General features: G+C 36.0%; 1 protein-coding gene across 12 annotated transcripts in view; it reads right to left on the minus strand.

The window, feature by feature from the left end:
* Positions 1 to 18,038, minus strand: part of Fars2 (phenylalanyl-tRNA synthetase 2, mitochondrial) — a 509,857-nt gene that overhangs the window by 387,045 nt on the left and 104,774 nt on the right. For all 12 annotated transcript variants that reach the window (XR_012450765.1, XR_012450764.1, XM_074082961.1 and 9 more), the window contains exon 2: positions 5,916 to 6,548. Coding sequence is in view for 10 of the 12 variants with exons in the window: in XM_074082961.1 (XP_073939062.1) it covers positions 5,916 to 6,527 (612 nt within the window). In the remaining 2 variants the exon portion in view is untranslated. The remainder of the gene's footprint in view (positions 1 to 5,915; positions 6,549 to 18,038) is intronic.

An 18,038-nucleotide genomic window follows, 5' to 3' on the forward strand; every position in this document is an offset into this window, starting at 1 on the left:
CCCAGGTACAGGATTGCAAGCATAAGCCACCATGCCTGGCTCTTACAGTTTCTAATAGGTTATCACTTGTGGATAAAAAACACATTAGTTTTCTGTATTTCCCTGTACCCAATAACTTTTCCAATTTATCTTATTAGTATGGATATTCTATTGACTTTTCTTGGTAAACCATCATATCATATGAAAGTAAAGCAGTTTTAGATCATGTTTTCCAGGACTTACCTTTTCAAATTCTACTTTACTACATGAAGTAGAATTTCCCACACAGTGATGAAATGAACTGGACTGGGTACAGCAGGTGACTCTAAATGGTGACTGATTTTGATAGAAATGTTTATAATGAGTCACCATTAGTTGTCATGGTTGCTAAATGCTAACAGGGATCATTTACAAAGTTTAGGAAGTTCCTTTCTATTCCTAGTTTCCTGAAGTTTTTATCATGAGTCATTAACATCCTCATATCATAAGATATGATATTTAATATCATAAGATAATTAAATGTCAAATTTTCTTTTTATACATTTATTGAGATAATCACATGCTTTTTCTCCTTTTGTCAGCTAATATGGTAGAAGTAATATTTGTATAATAATGGGGTAGGACACAACAATGAATCAAATTTGCAAATATTTCATTCAATAATTCTCCATCTGCTCATTAAAAAAGAGAACAATATTCAGGAAGATGAAACTTCTAAACATTTCTTTATCTATTTTGGATATTAACACACCTAATCCCATAAAATGAGCCTAATAGATATCCATTTCTGTTTTATGAAACAGACTACACAAGTCATTCACAATTTGGTAAAAACATATATAAAATAACCTTGGATTAATGCAGAAGATGCTATTTGTTCCTATTGTGTATAATCTATACTCTTAACTTTAATATGTCCTAACTTTAAATTTTTTTTCATTTCTACTGCCTTTTTTTAATGTTGTGCTAGGGGTACATTGTGTCATTTACAAAATTTCTCACAATATATTGAATATATCATACCTGAATTCACTCCTCCCACCATTCTCCTTCATTCCTCCCTCCTCCCATTTCCTAGAATAGTTTCAACAGGTCATTTTTCCATTTACATACATGTGTATACAGTATTTGCCCTATATTCACCCTCCTACACCCTTTCCCCACATCCTCTACCCTCCCACTGGTACCAATCCCCCCTCCATCCCCAGACAGGGTCTTGAGATTTGTCTTCCCTATGAGCACAGGGACCATCTCAAGGTTGTTTCTTATCTTCTTATGTTACATGCTCAGCCTGTGTTTTTTAATTGACTGATCCTAATGCTTTCCTTCCTTTTTTGTTTTTTAATCATGCACTAGAAAAATTACAAACATAGTTATGGTAATGAATCCTCACGTACCAACACCTAGCTAAATTACAATTAATAGCCAGTCCTTTCACATCCATCCTCCAATGCTTACTCGCACTTACCACATTATTTTGAAGAACATCCAAGAGATTATAGCATTTTGCCACTGGTATTTCAAAATGTATCTCTGAAGGAAAGGACTTTACAAGAAGATAATACTAGAATCACAGGTAAAATAAATAAAAACAAAAATGAGCTACTTATTTTGCAATATTTAGTTGGGATTCAAATTCCAGTGGTCTTAAATGTTATCTTTTTACCTTAACATGTTTTGTCTTGGTAGGATCTATATATTGTGATTGGCTGATCTCTCTTTTCATTTCTAGATGCTATTTCTTCCTATCTTGTTTATCTTGCAGTTTACTTGAAGAAATTGGGTCATTTATCAGGTAGAGTAGTGTATTTCAAACTGTGATAAAAGGACAGTTTTAGATTACCAATCAGTCATGAATGGAGACATGGGACAGCTGCACACACAAGTACATAGGCTCCACATATGTAACTCACCAAGAGTGCTTAAGAACAAAAGAAGTACACTAATAACATGCTGGAATAAGATGGCTTAAGCACTTTTAAACATTTGTGGTGTTAGACATTCTAAGTACTTACTTTCAATTCCTATTTCTGCAGATCACATCTTGAGTAGCAATTGAATCTAGAACTTGATCAAATTCAAGTCCAACTGTTTTGGAAAGTCTTTATAGTTGGTATTACATCCTTTTAACAGGAGACATGTAACTCTGATCAATCCTCTTTCTTTGATGTTAATAAACATTAACAAATGGTCTAACTACTGCTTCACTTCAAAGTGTCTCTATTATATTTGGTTGTCCAAAGATTGTCCTGACAAATTCCTAAGAAAGGTCTCCTTTTCTTAGGCACCACTGTGTTCTGACACAGTGCAGAACTTCAAGCTGACAGTTGTGACTTTCCACACATTTGTGTGGATCCCAGGAAGATCTTGCCACCTAGTTGTGTTATGGATTTTGTGTATGGATTTTGGTTTTGCTGTTCCACTTGCTCTACTCTTTAGAATAAAGACTTGGGGATGTCCACAAACTATTCACTTACCTCTCTTCTACTTGTTTTAATAACAATGTGACCTGCTTTAAACATTTTAAATTGAATTAATTGATCTTCATACATACAGATATATAACACAGAGAATTTTAAGAAAAATATAAGTAAAAATTGTTGATCATCTTTTTCAGATTTTCTCTACCTTTACTCATTTTGTCTGCTTAATCTGTTGGTTTCTGATTGAAGTCATTTAAAACCTTCGAACATGATCATGAATGTGTCAAATTCAACTTATAATTCTTCATCCTGGCTTTATGTATCAAGATTATAATAGTGAGTGCATAAATGCTCATAATTTGTATCCTTTCTTCCTATGTTATCTAATTAATACTGCTGTACCACTTTCTTTTGGTAGGCTGTTGCTGGGCACCTTCATTTCCCACCTGTGATGTGCTTTTGTTTCCAGTTCTCTAAATGTCCAATCTGATAATTAGTTTCTTAATTGCTGACTTTAACCCATTTAAATTTGTGAATACTGATATACTTAGACTTAGGTATACAGTCTCAATTTGAAAATCATGGTCGACTTACCATAATTTTCTTTCCTTTATCCTGACTTCTATTGAACTTAGATCATTTTCTACATTCTTCCTATTTCACTTCATCAGTTTTGAAGGTAAAGATTATATTGCAATCTAAATCTGAGTTAGTGTTTCCATCCTTTCCCTAAATAAAAACCTCTACAGACTTTACCTATTGATAACACTCTCTGATATATTAGAGTTGTTTGCAGATTTGAGATGTCTGCTCTTTTCAAAGCACTCAAGGGTTTTTCTCCACAATTAATAGTTAAACAAGGAGCCAAGCATGGTGAGCCACACCTGTAATCACAGGTACTTTGAAGGTGGAGATCAGGAAGATTGTGGTTCAAGGCTAGCAAACTTTAGGAGATTGGCCTCTAACTTTTGGAGCACATCTTAACAAAAAAAAAAAAAAAAAAGAAAAGAAAAGAAACAGAGTCTGTCTCAACAAAGAAGCTGGGCGTGGAAGTTCACTCCTATAATCCCAGCTATGCATAAGGCATAGGTAGGAGGATTGTGGTCTGCAATTGGCCCCAGGCAGAAACACAATGTCCTATCTGAAAAATAACCAAAAAAATTAAAAAGGATGACACTCAAGTGTTAAGAGCATGTGTCCAGTAAGCAGGAAGCTCTGAGTCCAAGTCCTAGCACCAAAAAAACACAAAAAGTTAAGTGAGTATACTGTTACTGTAGATCCATTTCTATGCTTATCATTGGTTCTTTTGCCCTAGAACTCTGCAATCACTTTTCTTCTTGCTGAAGTGTATTGTATAGTGACTAAAACAATTATAATTATTAAATAATACAAAAACAGCAACAAGAGATTTTTAAAAATACATATGTAGCAGGATTACAACTATATATAAAATCCTAACTAACAATGCCACTTTTAGATCCCTAATCTATAATTGTCCTTTTCTTGAATAAACAGAAGGAAAAGTACTTTAAGGGCTAAGATTAGATCAGACTTAGTACCAACATTTCAGTTGAAGGCAGCAATTCAGAAACCAACACCCTTTTTCTTTTCCCCCACCATTCTTGAAAGAGAAGCTTTCCAAGGGTCATAAACAGGCACTACTAGCAAGCAGTTCCATGGAAATCAGCAGAATTTAGTCTACTGGGCAATAGAATAAGACCTGTGCTCCACTTTTAGCTCTGACACTGAAGGGTCAAGACCTCAAACCTCTCAGGGTGAAGAGGAAATAATACATTTCACTGGTTTTAATGAGAGAAGTAAATGAAACAATGAATGTGGAAGCACCTTATCAAATCATAAGGAGGTCAGATTCATATACATGTGTGTGCATAAGTCTTCAAACTATAAATCACAACATACAGTAACACTATCAGACTAGGTAAGTCATTCATGCTACCTATTAAATTGGACTGAACCCAAAACAAATATGAACTGAGACAAGGGCTAATTACCTTCCTTCCCTCTCCTGGAGCCTGGATTTTCTTTCCATTAACCAGTAGTGTGTATCTCACCACCTTCAAGGCCTCTTTCATGGCATGCAGACTTGTTCCTTCTTTACTTCTTTAACAAGATAAGATGGACTGAACATCTGTCCAATTTCATGACCTGAACATCATGTCCCTGGCATCGCAGCTGTTCTGGCAGATACTGAAAATGGCATTCTATCATTTCACCATATTTCCCAGATTCTGACCTATCTTTGTTCATTTCCTTTAAGTTTCCTCATACATTTGTATCCTTATAAATAGTTATTATTACTAACTTAGAAAATAGTTGGCTGTTCCAAACAATAAGACTGCTCATCTAAGCACCCCTGAGATCCAGCTCTGCTGACCTTTCTGTGGAAAGGTCAACCTACTGCTGCATTATCATAGACTCACAGGGTAACTGCACTCCTAAAACAAATGGAAAGAAAAGGAGAGAATGAGAGGACACAGTCTCCCTCAATTGTCAACAGCTAAATGACTTATTTAATAGACTAAAACAATGCTTATTTATTAGCCTAAGGATACTATGCTGTTTGTTTTCTTATTAACAGCCAATTTAGCTTGTGTTTGCAGAAGGGAGTTTTGTGACTACAATAACTCCTACTGTTCCAATGTTTGGGAGGAAACTGCTTAAAGGCATAAGTGAAATATTTCCTGAGTCTACTGTAATTCCATCTGTTCCTTACCATAAAAAACGGAAATGGTCTTTAAAATATTTGAATGAAGGAAAAGTGGTGTTGAAATGTTTTAGGAACTAGATTCAAGCTTTTTAACAATTTTCATAATTTGCAAAGAAAACAAAAAGATACACATAATGTATTAAGATAGCATCTAACAGATGTAAGAATTTGATGCTTTTGAGAATGACCAAAATATCAGACTTTCTAATCAAAAAAGGCTCCAAGCATCCAAACACACACTTGATGGACACTGGCAATTAAGAGATTCTACACCATCACGCAAAGCAGGAGTGGAGGAGAAAAGAGCTCAGGGCCAAGAACAATTTACGGTCGAGCCAATAAGTCTCCAGTTCCCCAGTGTTTAAGAAGCTCATTACTCGGATGGCACGAAAACACAATTAACTTCTACAAATTGAGAACTGCATCAACCTGAGCACTATGGACTTAGTCATCTTGGGTTAAGGCTGAATTTGAGCCAAGGACTATCCATTCCCAAGAAGTAGCCCAGAGAAAGGCAGGTAGTACTGAAAGGATGAGAACACGCAAGTGAAAACAAAGGTCTACCAATTTCTGGAGTTACTAACACAACAAATCAAGTTAGATACATTTCTGACACGTATCGGGGGACAACAGCGCACACAAGGAATATCATAAAAGAAGGATGATTCATAAAATCAAAATAAGAGCAAGGACAATACTACTGGTATTACTAAGATAACCACCAGTGACATCAACACAAAATGTTCCTGATATACTTCAATGATTAGAAGTGTCCTGTGACTCACCTCGTGCTTGGAGAAGAGCCGGACACCCTCCAGCTGGTGGAAAACTGGGTAGTGTTGGGAGTCGATCTGGTCACGCCGGTAGACGTCGCCTACCACCAGGAAGGCATTCAGCCCTGCATGCAGCAAGTCCCACTGGTGTGCAGATGTGTGTGCCCTCAGCATGTGAGTCTGATTCAGGTAATAGTTGTCCCCCTTCTTCCTGCTGGGGTGATCAGCTGGGATGAGTAGGCTATCAAAGTTCTGCCAGGTGGTGACCACTGGGGAAAGGTGGTCATAGACAGAGAACAGTGGTGTACCAGAGCGGCCCACATACTGCCTGTAGAAGTGCTCCTTCACCCTCTCCTTGATCAGCCACAGAGGGTGGTGCTGCTGGTTATGCAGATTCCGGCCCACTTTGGAAAGGACCTTCTGAGTGAGGTTGGTGTGGTCATCCTGAGGGTAGGATTTGCCCAACAGCTCTACCACACTGCCAGGAGCCACTTGGGCAGGCAATACTGATGCAGCTGGCCTGGAGTCCCTTGCCTGATGCTGATAGCCTCTGCGGGCATGGCTGGCCTTCCTCGCCAAGCAAATGTGTACATGGATGACCCTCCTTAGAGCTGAGCAAACCATCGTAGAAACTTCTCACAGATTCTGGAAAGAGGACACATACAAAATACATGTCAAGTTTCACTCTGCAGGCAGCAAGTGTGTCTTTTGTGTCTCCAACCAGCTCCCCATTTTCCTGCTGACATATATGTGTCCCTAGCATCACCTCCACACAACCAGAAAAACAATTAAGAAAATACGACAGAAGCTGCTTTAGTGTGAAGGTCCCCTCCAAAACATGAGATGAAGTTGAACAGACATCTGACAGTATTACAAGGTGGGACCATTAAGGGCTCTGCCTTATGAATATTAACCTGTTATTATAAGAGTGGGGTATTTAGTTATGTTGGGAACCTACTCCAGATAAAAAAAATCTTGGACCCCCATCCTCTCTTTTCTGCCATGGGATGACATCAATGGAAGGCCCTCACCCAATACCAGCACCTTCATGTTAGACTCCCAGACTCCCCAGTAATGTAATATATTTCTTTTCTTTATACATTTCCCAGTATGTGGGATTCTGTTAGAGCAACAGAAAACAGACTAAGATCAAGGCCTATAATGTTCACTGCACTAAATCAAAAGAATCTTGAAAGTCACTTTTAAGATCCCTAATTTCTAGTTGTCCTTCTCTTGTCATTTAGATGCTTGGCTTTGTGGAAATTTTCCTTCATAATGCTTTCATTTTGAATGTGGAACAATACTTCAAGTGTGACGACTTCCTTTTTTTTTTTTTTTTACTACATTCTAAAACCAAACAGCTTCAGAAGGATCACCTAAAAGCTTAAATCCACCTACTTGAACTCTAGTAAGAGTCTAATTAATTTTTAAGAACACATGATCACATACAGGCATTTGAAGTATATTAGGAGAGAAAATACATTAAATAACCATACTTAATATTTCTGCTTTCTGTCCTCATAACTACAAATTTTTGTTTGCCTTTGACAGAGATTGACTTCTGGCTTCTGGATTATTTAACAAGATCATAAAAGGACATTAACAATATCTTTTTTAAAATATTTTAAATAAAGTTTACCACTTAAGGAGGTAGTGATCTTAAAAGAATAAATGGAAAACTCAAATGTAGTACAAAGTGACTGACTATACCAGTGAACTACTGGATATATTTTTAGAAATGCAAATCTTCCCTATCCTTAAATCTGGTGATGTCATTATTTTTTTTCTTTTTGTTTAGTTTTTTATTTTTTTTTATTTTTATTTTATTCATATGCGCATACAATGTTTGGGTCATTTCTCCCCCCCTTCCCCCATCCCCTCCCTAATCCCCCCCACTCCATCCCTTATCCCCCCCTTACCCAGCAGAAACTATTTTGCCCTTATCTCTAATTTTGTTGAAGAGAGAATATAAGCAATAATAGGAAGGACCAAGGGTTTTTACTAGTTACAATAAGGATAGCTATACAGGGAGTTGACTCGCATGGATTTCCTGTGCATGTGTGTTACCTTCTAGGTTAATTCTTCTTGAACTAACCTTTTCCCTAGTTCCTGGTTCCCTTCTCCTACTGGCCTCAGTTGCTTTAAAGTATCTGCTTTAGTTTCTCTGCGTTGAGGGCAACAAATGCTGTCTAGTTTTGTAGGTGTCTTACCTATCCTCGTATCTCCCTTGTGTGCTCTCGCTTTATCATGGTCGTGTCATTTTCAATGGCATCTTTGTTTTGTACAAGAGAAAAATTCTAATACCTATCCACAATAAACTAGACCCAGGATGGAACAAACTAGAGAAGGGACATAGATCTTCCAAAAGACAAAGCACTGACAAATAAAAGAAAGAAGAGAAATAAGGAAGAAGAAAAATGAGGAAGAGGAGAAGGGAAGAAGGGAGGGAGGAAGGAAGGCAGGCCTAGAATTTAATTTAACAAATTTCACAGCTGGAAGTCATTGAGTACAGAACCTTCACCTTTCAGATGAGGTGACAAAGACCCAAGTGTGGCTGTCCAAATTCTAAACCTGCAAGCAGGATAGTTAAGATAATAGCAAAGAATTCTAGACCACTAAAATACAGTGTTCTTTCCCCACTACCACAGAAGCCAGTTTTAAATCCCTCAGGGATCTCAATAATGAGAGTCATTAGATATTATATCCCAAATGCTCATAAATAATTTAAGGTCATACACCTAAACCACTCAGAGCTATCTTCTAGCATTTGGAATTTTTATCTACTAAGCTACTTTAAAACATACAATGATGTGATTATTTTGCTTGAAGGTCATGCCACCATGCCTAGTAGATACATAACCTCATAGTATTAAGCTGCATTAGGTAAGAACTCTGTTGCTCCAAGTGACTACTCAAAGCATACCAATTCAAAATTAGAACAGAGAATAACTAACCCCAAGCTAAATTGTTGGGATGTGTGGGGCTACTTATTAGAAGCCCATACATAGCTCCTTTGTCTAAAATGATTATATGACAGGTTTTCAAAGATATCCAGGAAATCTGGACTTAATGGTTTATGGCATTATTTTGTCAGAGTTGCTTCAAAAGTGTTTTGGGATTCAACTGAAATTTATCTTCTCATCTACATTGTTCAGCAGCTGTCACTGCAGTGGATAGGAATTTTAAATATGCATAAGCAACCTTATACATCTGAGCCAAAAGCACAGTTAGTTATTACTTAACTCAGTACCCTTGGAGAGACACAGAAACTATTCTTCCTTCCAAAGGCATATGCTGTTGTATGAAGTTCAGAATTGTTCTGGAAAAGGGGCATTTAAGCAATTATTTATGGTTTCTGACTATGCTTTTCCTTCTCAGTTTCTAAACTTTACACACACAGCCCAATTCTAGGTTCCCACAAATGTGCCCCACTCAGAGATCCCATTGCTGACATCCTCATATAATCCATAGCTTGCTAATGAAAGTTTATTTTCTTGTCTACATTTTCAGACCTTTCATCCACTCAACCAGCCACTACTTATATTCCTACTGTAAGTCTTTCCATTCAAATAATCACTTGTTTTTCTATTATCAACTCTTACATAAAAAATTAATAACAAGTATACCCCTATCTTAGAAGTGAAGTCCCTTCCTTCTGCCTCTATCAAATTTCTCTATAAGAAATATATCATCTGGGAATACACAAGAGACTCAGAAGGACAGCAATCCTAACAATAGTAATACTTCCTATGGTACAGTTATCTTCCATTTCATCCTTTCATTAACTCCATGAGGGAGATATTATTGTTAAAAATAAATGACTAAACATTTACCAACAAGAAAATTAAAGCCCAAAGTAATTTGTACACACTCCTGTGCCTACCCATTAGACAAAGTTTAAAACAGTGAGCAGTCCAAGAACTTCTCAAAGGCCAAAGGCTGTTCAATTCATTCCTCCCCCTTAACTTGTTTTATATGAGTAATTTAGACCATATATCAATGCATCTTAAATACATACATAAATGCAATGCATGAATAAAAAACTCAATAAAATTAATTACCTTAGATGTTAGAAATGAGATAAAAATTTAAGTAAAGAAAATATGTGTCCCAAGGGCGAAATCTGTCCACAGTCTGTGTTTGTAAATAAATTTTGTTGGAACACAGTAAAAGCCATTTGTTTGTATATTGGCTACTGGCTTTTTTTGACACAAAGACAGGATTGAGTAGTTACATGCAGACAACAGACAATACGGCACACAAAACCTAAAACACTTACTGTCTGGTCCTTTATGAAAAATGTTTGCCTAATTCATGAAATCTTCCAGGCTACAAATATATGTAGACTACAGAGCCACAAAACATAGAAGAGTATAAATGTGGATATTAAGTATTTTGGCATTGGCATAAAGGAAACAGACAATCTTGAGAAAAGTCAATACATTAGACCAGAATGCAGAGATGCACACATAGATTTGCACTTTGTGAGACAGGCACTCTACCACTTGAGCCACACCTCCAGCTTTAGTTATTTTTCTAACAAGATCTCACTTTTATGCCTAGACTTGCCTGGACCTCAATTCTCCCCTACTTACACTCCCCACATAGCTAGAAGGGCAGATGCATACATACCACCATATCCAACTTTTATTGGTTCAGATGGGATCACATGAGCTTTTCTCTGGCTACGCTTCCTCGAACTGGAATCTTCCCAATCTCTGCCTCTTCAATAGCTGGCATAAGCCATGGCACCCAGTATATGCAATTATTTTTAATAAGAAAACAGGTAGAATGCTTGGCTTACAAAACTTCTTTGCGTTTCCAATTTTCTTTCCCTACCTATAAATCAATGCCAATCACTCCACCCACTTTCCCAAAACACTCAGATTTTCTACGAAATTAATAGTACCTGATTCACTTACATATGTATGTTTTTCAACTATACCCATGAAGGAAAGCCTTAATACATGTTAATGCTAAAATGTTATGTTACATCTTAGTCAGAAAAAATGTTTCTTATTTCTAGGAAAAATATTTATTAAAACTCAGTTCAAACTAACATAATACCTATGTGATATATGTGGTTCATTATATGGGTCTTCTCAAGGATATTAAGGAAATGGGTATGTTGGGGTCCCTACCATACTGGTAATCACTAGCCTTAATCTGCACTTCTAACCACTAGCTCAAGTTATTATTATGCATGGTTCAAGGTCAGTACTTCACTGATAATACATTTTTCACACTGTATGGTTTGTGGGTATTTTTCACACATGATCATGATGTGATTGTCATCACTATCACCTCTCCTTATACTTATCAGAATGTAGTATCTTTCCAATGATCTCCTCATCATTCGAGGAACATACAAGAGGTACATCATTAGAAAGTTTACCTTTTATCCAACTTATTATTTTGGCTGGCCAACTTTTGGTAGAAGAAGAGAAGTGCCATTGGTGATATGAAAACCGTTAATGTCTTCTTGCAGTTTCACTTCTGAATATCACTGTAGCCCAGTCAGCATCAAGAATTTATTAATGTTGATTAATCAGTCTCATTTCAAGCATAGTAACTGCATAAACAGCTTTTTTTAAGGCTGAACTCTATCAGAAGGTCTTAGAATACTGGGAATTTATTAACTATGGCAAGTTAATTGTTTATTAATATGTGCAGACCTATTCTTCAGGATGCATTAAAATTCCTTGATCACAGAGCTGTAGTACAGCTATCCACTGTCATGAAATCAAATGCCAAAAAAATTACTTTTCATGAGAAGTTGAAAAGGAGGCTCTATGGATCAGTTGCCTAAGAACAACAAATTTTACTTTTCTTCCAGTCCAGCTTATCTTTAGTGAGCTTGTATTCTTGCACAAAGTACTACTGAACTGGTCAGAAAATATGTCTCCAGCCACCTACCCTTTCATATATAAGGAATAAAGACTAAATAAATTCCACGCCCCTTCCAGACATCCTGAAGTAGGTTTATTTTTGTCCTGTTCCCTACCAACTTTGTCTTCAGTGTGCCTGCAGTCCCAGATAACAGAACAGTCAGTTTCTGGTTAGCACCCTTAAAACTAACTGGTGCTTTTTCAATAATCATCATTACTGTTTTTAAAGCCTAGTACCAGGACAATTCTATCTCATCAAAATAGCAAATTTATTCAGGATAACGATTTTCAAAGAATTATTTGATAACAAACTCATCAATGAGATTTTAGCTAGTTCTGATAAGCAAAAATCTTCACCACAGACTTTTAGATACCATTAAACTACAAAGCTTCTTAAATTTCTTATTCACCTTGGACATTCAGTGTGAATGGTATATTCTAAGTTATTTCATAACCTATAAGTCCTTTACTGGACACTTTCAATTCTGCACTAATCAAGTCTATTAATGCACAGTAGCTGTTTGTAGTTATATAATGTTTGCTTATTTTCCAATATTTCCTAATAATCACTGTCACTGCAAAAATTCTAAAACTTGTTTATTTTCCTTAGGTTATATGTGGTGAGTGGAGTTCCCCATATAAAAGATACCTCATAGTCACATCACAATCAGATTTCCAACTCTTATTTTCTGCACTACTGATAATAAGAGATCTTTTCAGTCCTCTGACTGCTAAACACAGGTTGTCTCCAGCACTTCTTACATCTTCATAGCACAATTAAATTCAAAGTCATATACATACACACATACATACATATCAGAAAACAGCAGAGATCAGCATAATAGTTCCCAGCATTAAAACAACTCACAAATCAAATCAGTTCAGATTTGGCAACAAAATAAGTTTTAGTATCACATTTATGAGAAAAAAAACCAACTTTGTTTTCAACTCTTTCTTCAGATTTTAGAATTAAAAATACAGAGACTACAGGACCAGGTTTCCCTTGGTCCTAATTCCACATGGCAGCTGGCCCTCAATCTAGCCTGGCCCCTCTGCTTTTTTACCTTTCCCTCTATTCCACACTGGGCATGACAGAAGGCCCATCTAAAACACATAAGACCATAGCATTTCTTTACTAAGAAACCCATAATAACCCCCAATATTAAGTCTTTAGCCTAATCCTAAACTACCTTTCCTGCCTCCTCGTGGGCTCTTTCCCACATACACATTTTTACTCTTTAACACCTATATGTTTGGGGAATGAGCTGAGAATTTAAGTCTTTCCATAAACAGCATTTTCTTTTTTAAAAAAAAAAAATCAGACATTGCTAAGAATTTTATTTTTAAATATTCTAATTAAATTTTTATTTTCCAGAATTTGGGATCTCTTTTTTTTAATTAGGATATATTCTAATCCTACAGGGGAAAATTCATTGTGACAATTCCAAGTAGGCTTCTATTATACATTGCTTAGATCACCCCCACCGTCTCTCCCTCTCAACCCCCTCCCCACCCCACTTAAAGCAATTATAAAAGATTTCTTTGTTCTATTTCATATAAGTATATGAAGTCCATCAGCCATACACTATCACCTTAATCTTCTTCATTCATCTCCCCCCACATACATGCACACACTGTACCTATTTTACGGTCCTTTCATTAATAATATTTAAGTTGATGTTCCAAGGGGTTTCTCAATGTATCCACACCGTGAGTGTGCTTTACTTTGGTCTGTTCAACCTATTCCATTGCTCTCTCCCTTACCCTTTTACCTCCCACCTCCCATTTTTCAACAGCTTTCAATAAATATCCTTATATCCTCTACCTTTACAGTTGTTATGTTTTACAATATTGTTGATGCTTTATCACTCTTTTTCTTCCCCTCCCTCCCCAAGTTCCATAGAGTGGTTCCACTATTACAAACATGTTCTACATAGGCGTTTGTATATGATCATGTTTCACAAACAGCAATTTCGTTCATTCTCATGTATCAACATAGCTACAATAACAGCAGTATTAGAATTTTAGTTAAGTGGCAAAACAGTAATAGACCTCAATTGAAGTAATTTCACCTTACCTACCTACGGTGACATTAGTCAAAAGGGAAATATAATTAATACCAATGAAAAAATTTTAAAAAGTTATGTTGGTAGACAGAATATATTCTGAATGCAGGAGAAGCAATCGCAGTACTCAATCTATTTTTAGATAAACTGACAAGATCAGCTACAGAATACTTTACATTACCTGAACCAAAGGAGTTGGAGAAGTCAAGAGCACATGGAAATTTGGTCAAAAACAAACGAGGTCTTAAAGATTAAGCTGCTCCTGGCCCTGGTCACCATGCCCAAGGCTGCTTTCTGAGGAGTGGGAGTGGGCATGCAAATGAAGCCCCTCAACAGGGACAAGGCCACACTGGGTATCTAGATAACTAGCTTGGAGAGTAACTTGGAGGTTATTCTGGGAAGATTATCCAGAGGCTAGTTTTGATGTGCAGAACATGCTGAATCTCCAAATTCTGGAACTAGCTGAGCACCAACCCACTGGCTTGGTTAAAATCAATATAAATAACCTGCATGCTTAACATAGAAATAGTCACACTTCATGTCAAATGACCATGTATATTTCTAACATGTTGAGGACAAAAATCACTCCTATTATTGTTTATATAACATAGTCAGGCACACGAAGAACCTGAACAAAGGAAGAGCTTGTTCGATGGATGGATGGATGGATGGATGGATGGATGGACAGATGGACAGACGGACAAATGGATGGACAAATGAATGAAAAGATCTTCTACACTGTTTCTAGTGATTAAACAACTTGGACAAGAGGAACAACCAATCAATAGATGCCAAATGGGCAGTGGGTTTTGAAATCATTAACTTGTAGTAACATGAAATGCCAGGGAGGACATATTAACACACAGGTGCACAAACAGCATGTCATATCTTTGAGTTTTATCCATTTAGACTCAATTATTATTTAATACAGAATATATATACACCTAATTCCTAGAAATGATTACACATTCTGATTAACAATGAACTTGCTCCTACCCAGGACACTTCAAAAGCCTTGACGAGCATGTAGTGAATAAACGCTTTTCTGTAACAATTCATTACAATTTGTATTTCTGATTGATTCTGGAGCAGGCAGGTATTAAAAGAGGGGGACTAAGCCAAGAAACTGAAGCTCTACCACACAAGAGGGTGCACATCTCAGAAATAACAGCAGCTCCTTGCCATTCACAAGAACTCCTGGCTTGCATGGCAAATGTTAAGTAAATTTTACCTTAAATAGTTATTTACCTATCATTGGTTTCAATACATGTTTAAGGCATGGTTTATAACCCATCAGCAAGAAATTGGCACTAGATGTTGCTGCCTGGGGCTTCCACTAGTTATCAAAGGCCCATTACAATATAAGTGAGTATGCAATTTTTCAAGACAATTATGCATGAACTTGGCAGTTGTACAAAGCAGGCAAGCCCTGTGAGAGACAGTACCAGGGCATATGGATCAGAGAGCCCAAGAAATCCCTTGACACTTCATCTTTTATAATAGTTATCTTTTGTGTAGATAGTGTCTTTTCTAAAAACAACAGCAAAAAACTAGGCCTAAAGGATTAAAAAAAAGTAATGTTCTGGAGAAGCAAATGTAAACACAATTATTATCCAAATAATAAACAACACCATTCAGAAGTCTTTTCATCACTATAATTTATCTGAGAAATGACTATCAATATCATCTTTGCTAATAAATGCCATATTTTCAATAATGAAAAATTGAAGATGTTCTGTCACACTGGGGATTTCTAAACTATTCAAAAATAGAAGAGTACTGATGAGAAAAGTGTCTTATGATATATACAAAAAAATGGAAAATAGTTTTAAAAAATTTTTTTAACACAAATCACAGTATTCAGTTCCAAAAGAAATGAGTTTTGCTATAATAAGTCAAAGGTTAAAATCTTTAATTAAATGAAGTCATGAGAGAATGCAGAATAAAGAACCTACAAAATTAAGTTGAAGATATTATTAATAAGCATCTAAACATATCACCATGTTTGGAACTGAAGTGATTCCCAATTACTCTTTCACTATTTTTACTTCAAAAGTTATCTCTTAAAGTTAAAATCATTTTATCCATATCGACTAGTACAGATGCTTTCCTAAATATGCCAGAGAAAAAATCTTCTCCGTGCACATACACACCTCACAACATGTCCATACACTGTAAAACAATTATCCCTAATGTTCTTTAGTATCTCAATAAAGTCATGTGAAATATCAAAGATGGTAGTTAACCTCAGCTTAAAGCAACCTACTACTCATCAGTTATTTTTGTTCTTTTACAAAAAATTAACTGGGGTTGGAAGTATGCTCAAGTGGTAGAGCACATATCTACTAACACATGGCCCAGAGTTCAAACTCCATTACTGCTAAAGTGGGGGATGGGGAAGTATTAACAGAACTGTAGTTCTACATATTCAATACTTGGGGAATGACAATGTCATTAATTATACACAAAATTCATCATTTAAAAGAGTTTTATAATAATACTATTAATATCATGTAGATAAGTTTCAAAATTAAAAATATTCAGCTAATGAAAAAGAACAAGTTTTATATCCAGAAATAATTTAACAAGCAGAATCACAATGGCAAATAAAATTTAAAAATTTTTAGTCAACTAATTGTATATTTTTAAGTATTTCAAACAATTACAAATGCTGCTTTTATACAGAAAAAATAGCTTTCAGTTTATTTTTCTCCTAAGACTTCTAAATAAACTGATTTAGTTTATCTAAGATTCTCAAATAAAGTCATCACATATAAAATCCTAGAGTCTTGACTAAGGAAAGAGTAAATTGTAGAACACAAAGGCTATGCCAGTTCATAAGCCACAATTACTAAGTAGAGGCTACCATCCTGAAAGTTTTCTTCCTACAAATGGTAACTTAACATAATCTTCTCTAGAAACCTTTCTGTCTCACTTTTTAAAGTATTTCTTAGCATAGTGCCTGTGGCTCACACCTGTAATCCTACCTACTCAGAAGGCAGAGATAAGAAAGATCACCTTTCCACGCCAGCTCTGGGCAAATAGTTTGTAAGACCCTATCTTGAAAAAACCCAGAGTGGCTTAAGTGGTAAGCATGCTTTCCTAGCAAGCATGAGGTCACAAGTTCAAACCCTAATGCCACCAAAAAAACAAATTATTTCATTTAATCCTCAAAATAACACATGAAAGACATTAACTTATGCAAAGTCATGTCTACTGACAATAAAGTACTGAGATGGTGGAATCAGGTGATAACTCTTCCTGAGTCCAGTCCATCCTGCTGTTCCTATTCCCCCTGCCTACTCTCACCCAACAAATAGCAGCCTGCCATGCTTCATTCAACACACAGTCCTATCAAGGTCTCTGCAAAATTCCTGTTCATACTGAAATATCTTACCATTAATGTCAGAGAATTCCAGAAATGTGTCTCTTCATAAAAGCCATGTCTTATCCTCACATTTGCCTCAGGGAAACCCGAGTCATCTCCTTAATCTTCTCAACTGTTTTGAACACTTCATTCACTAAACTTATCAGGTATGGTGCTAGACTATTAGATCTTAAGTGACTTTAGAATAAGGACAATGTATTTGTCCTTAAAAGAAATTTTTTAAGTACAAAGGAGTAAACCTATTATGACTATCTAATTTTATTTATTTCTGTAACTCACAAGGACATTTCCACAACTCCATCCATTATCCATAACAGATCTAATGACAAAGTACTTGAAAAACCAAAGCAAAGTTCAATTAGCTAGCCATTTATAAAAACAGAAATCAAACAATACTTTAATTCATATTTCAGAGAAGGTTATTACTTATATGGGAAATTATATTCTGAACAGAGTAGCTAGATTGGAGAAGAGTAGAATTTCAGCCCATACATCAGAATACTATCAGCCCTCATCAACCCCAACCAGCCACATCATATTCTCTAACTACCAGGTAAAAAAAACAAAAAACCAACAACAAGAAGTCATCTCATAGTTCTCTATAACCTTACAGGTCTTTGGTAAGGATTAATTAATATATGAAAGCAATTATTTGAAAATGCCAAGTATATAGAAATAATACATATACAAACAGATTCATTAGTTCCTCTTTACAAACTCACTGTGACTACTGAATTAGTAAATGCTGAAGCAATGATCCCATTTCAGGCAACTCAAAGGTTTTCCCCTATTC

Source organism: Castor canadensis, chromosome 8 (genome assembly GCF_047511655.1).
Source record: "Castor canadensis chromosome 8, mCasCan1.hap1v2, whole genome shotgun sequence".
In the NCBI taxonomy this organism is placed as follows: Eukaryota; Metazoa; Chordata; class Mammalia; order Rodentia; family Castoridae; genus Castor; species Castor canadensis.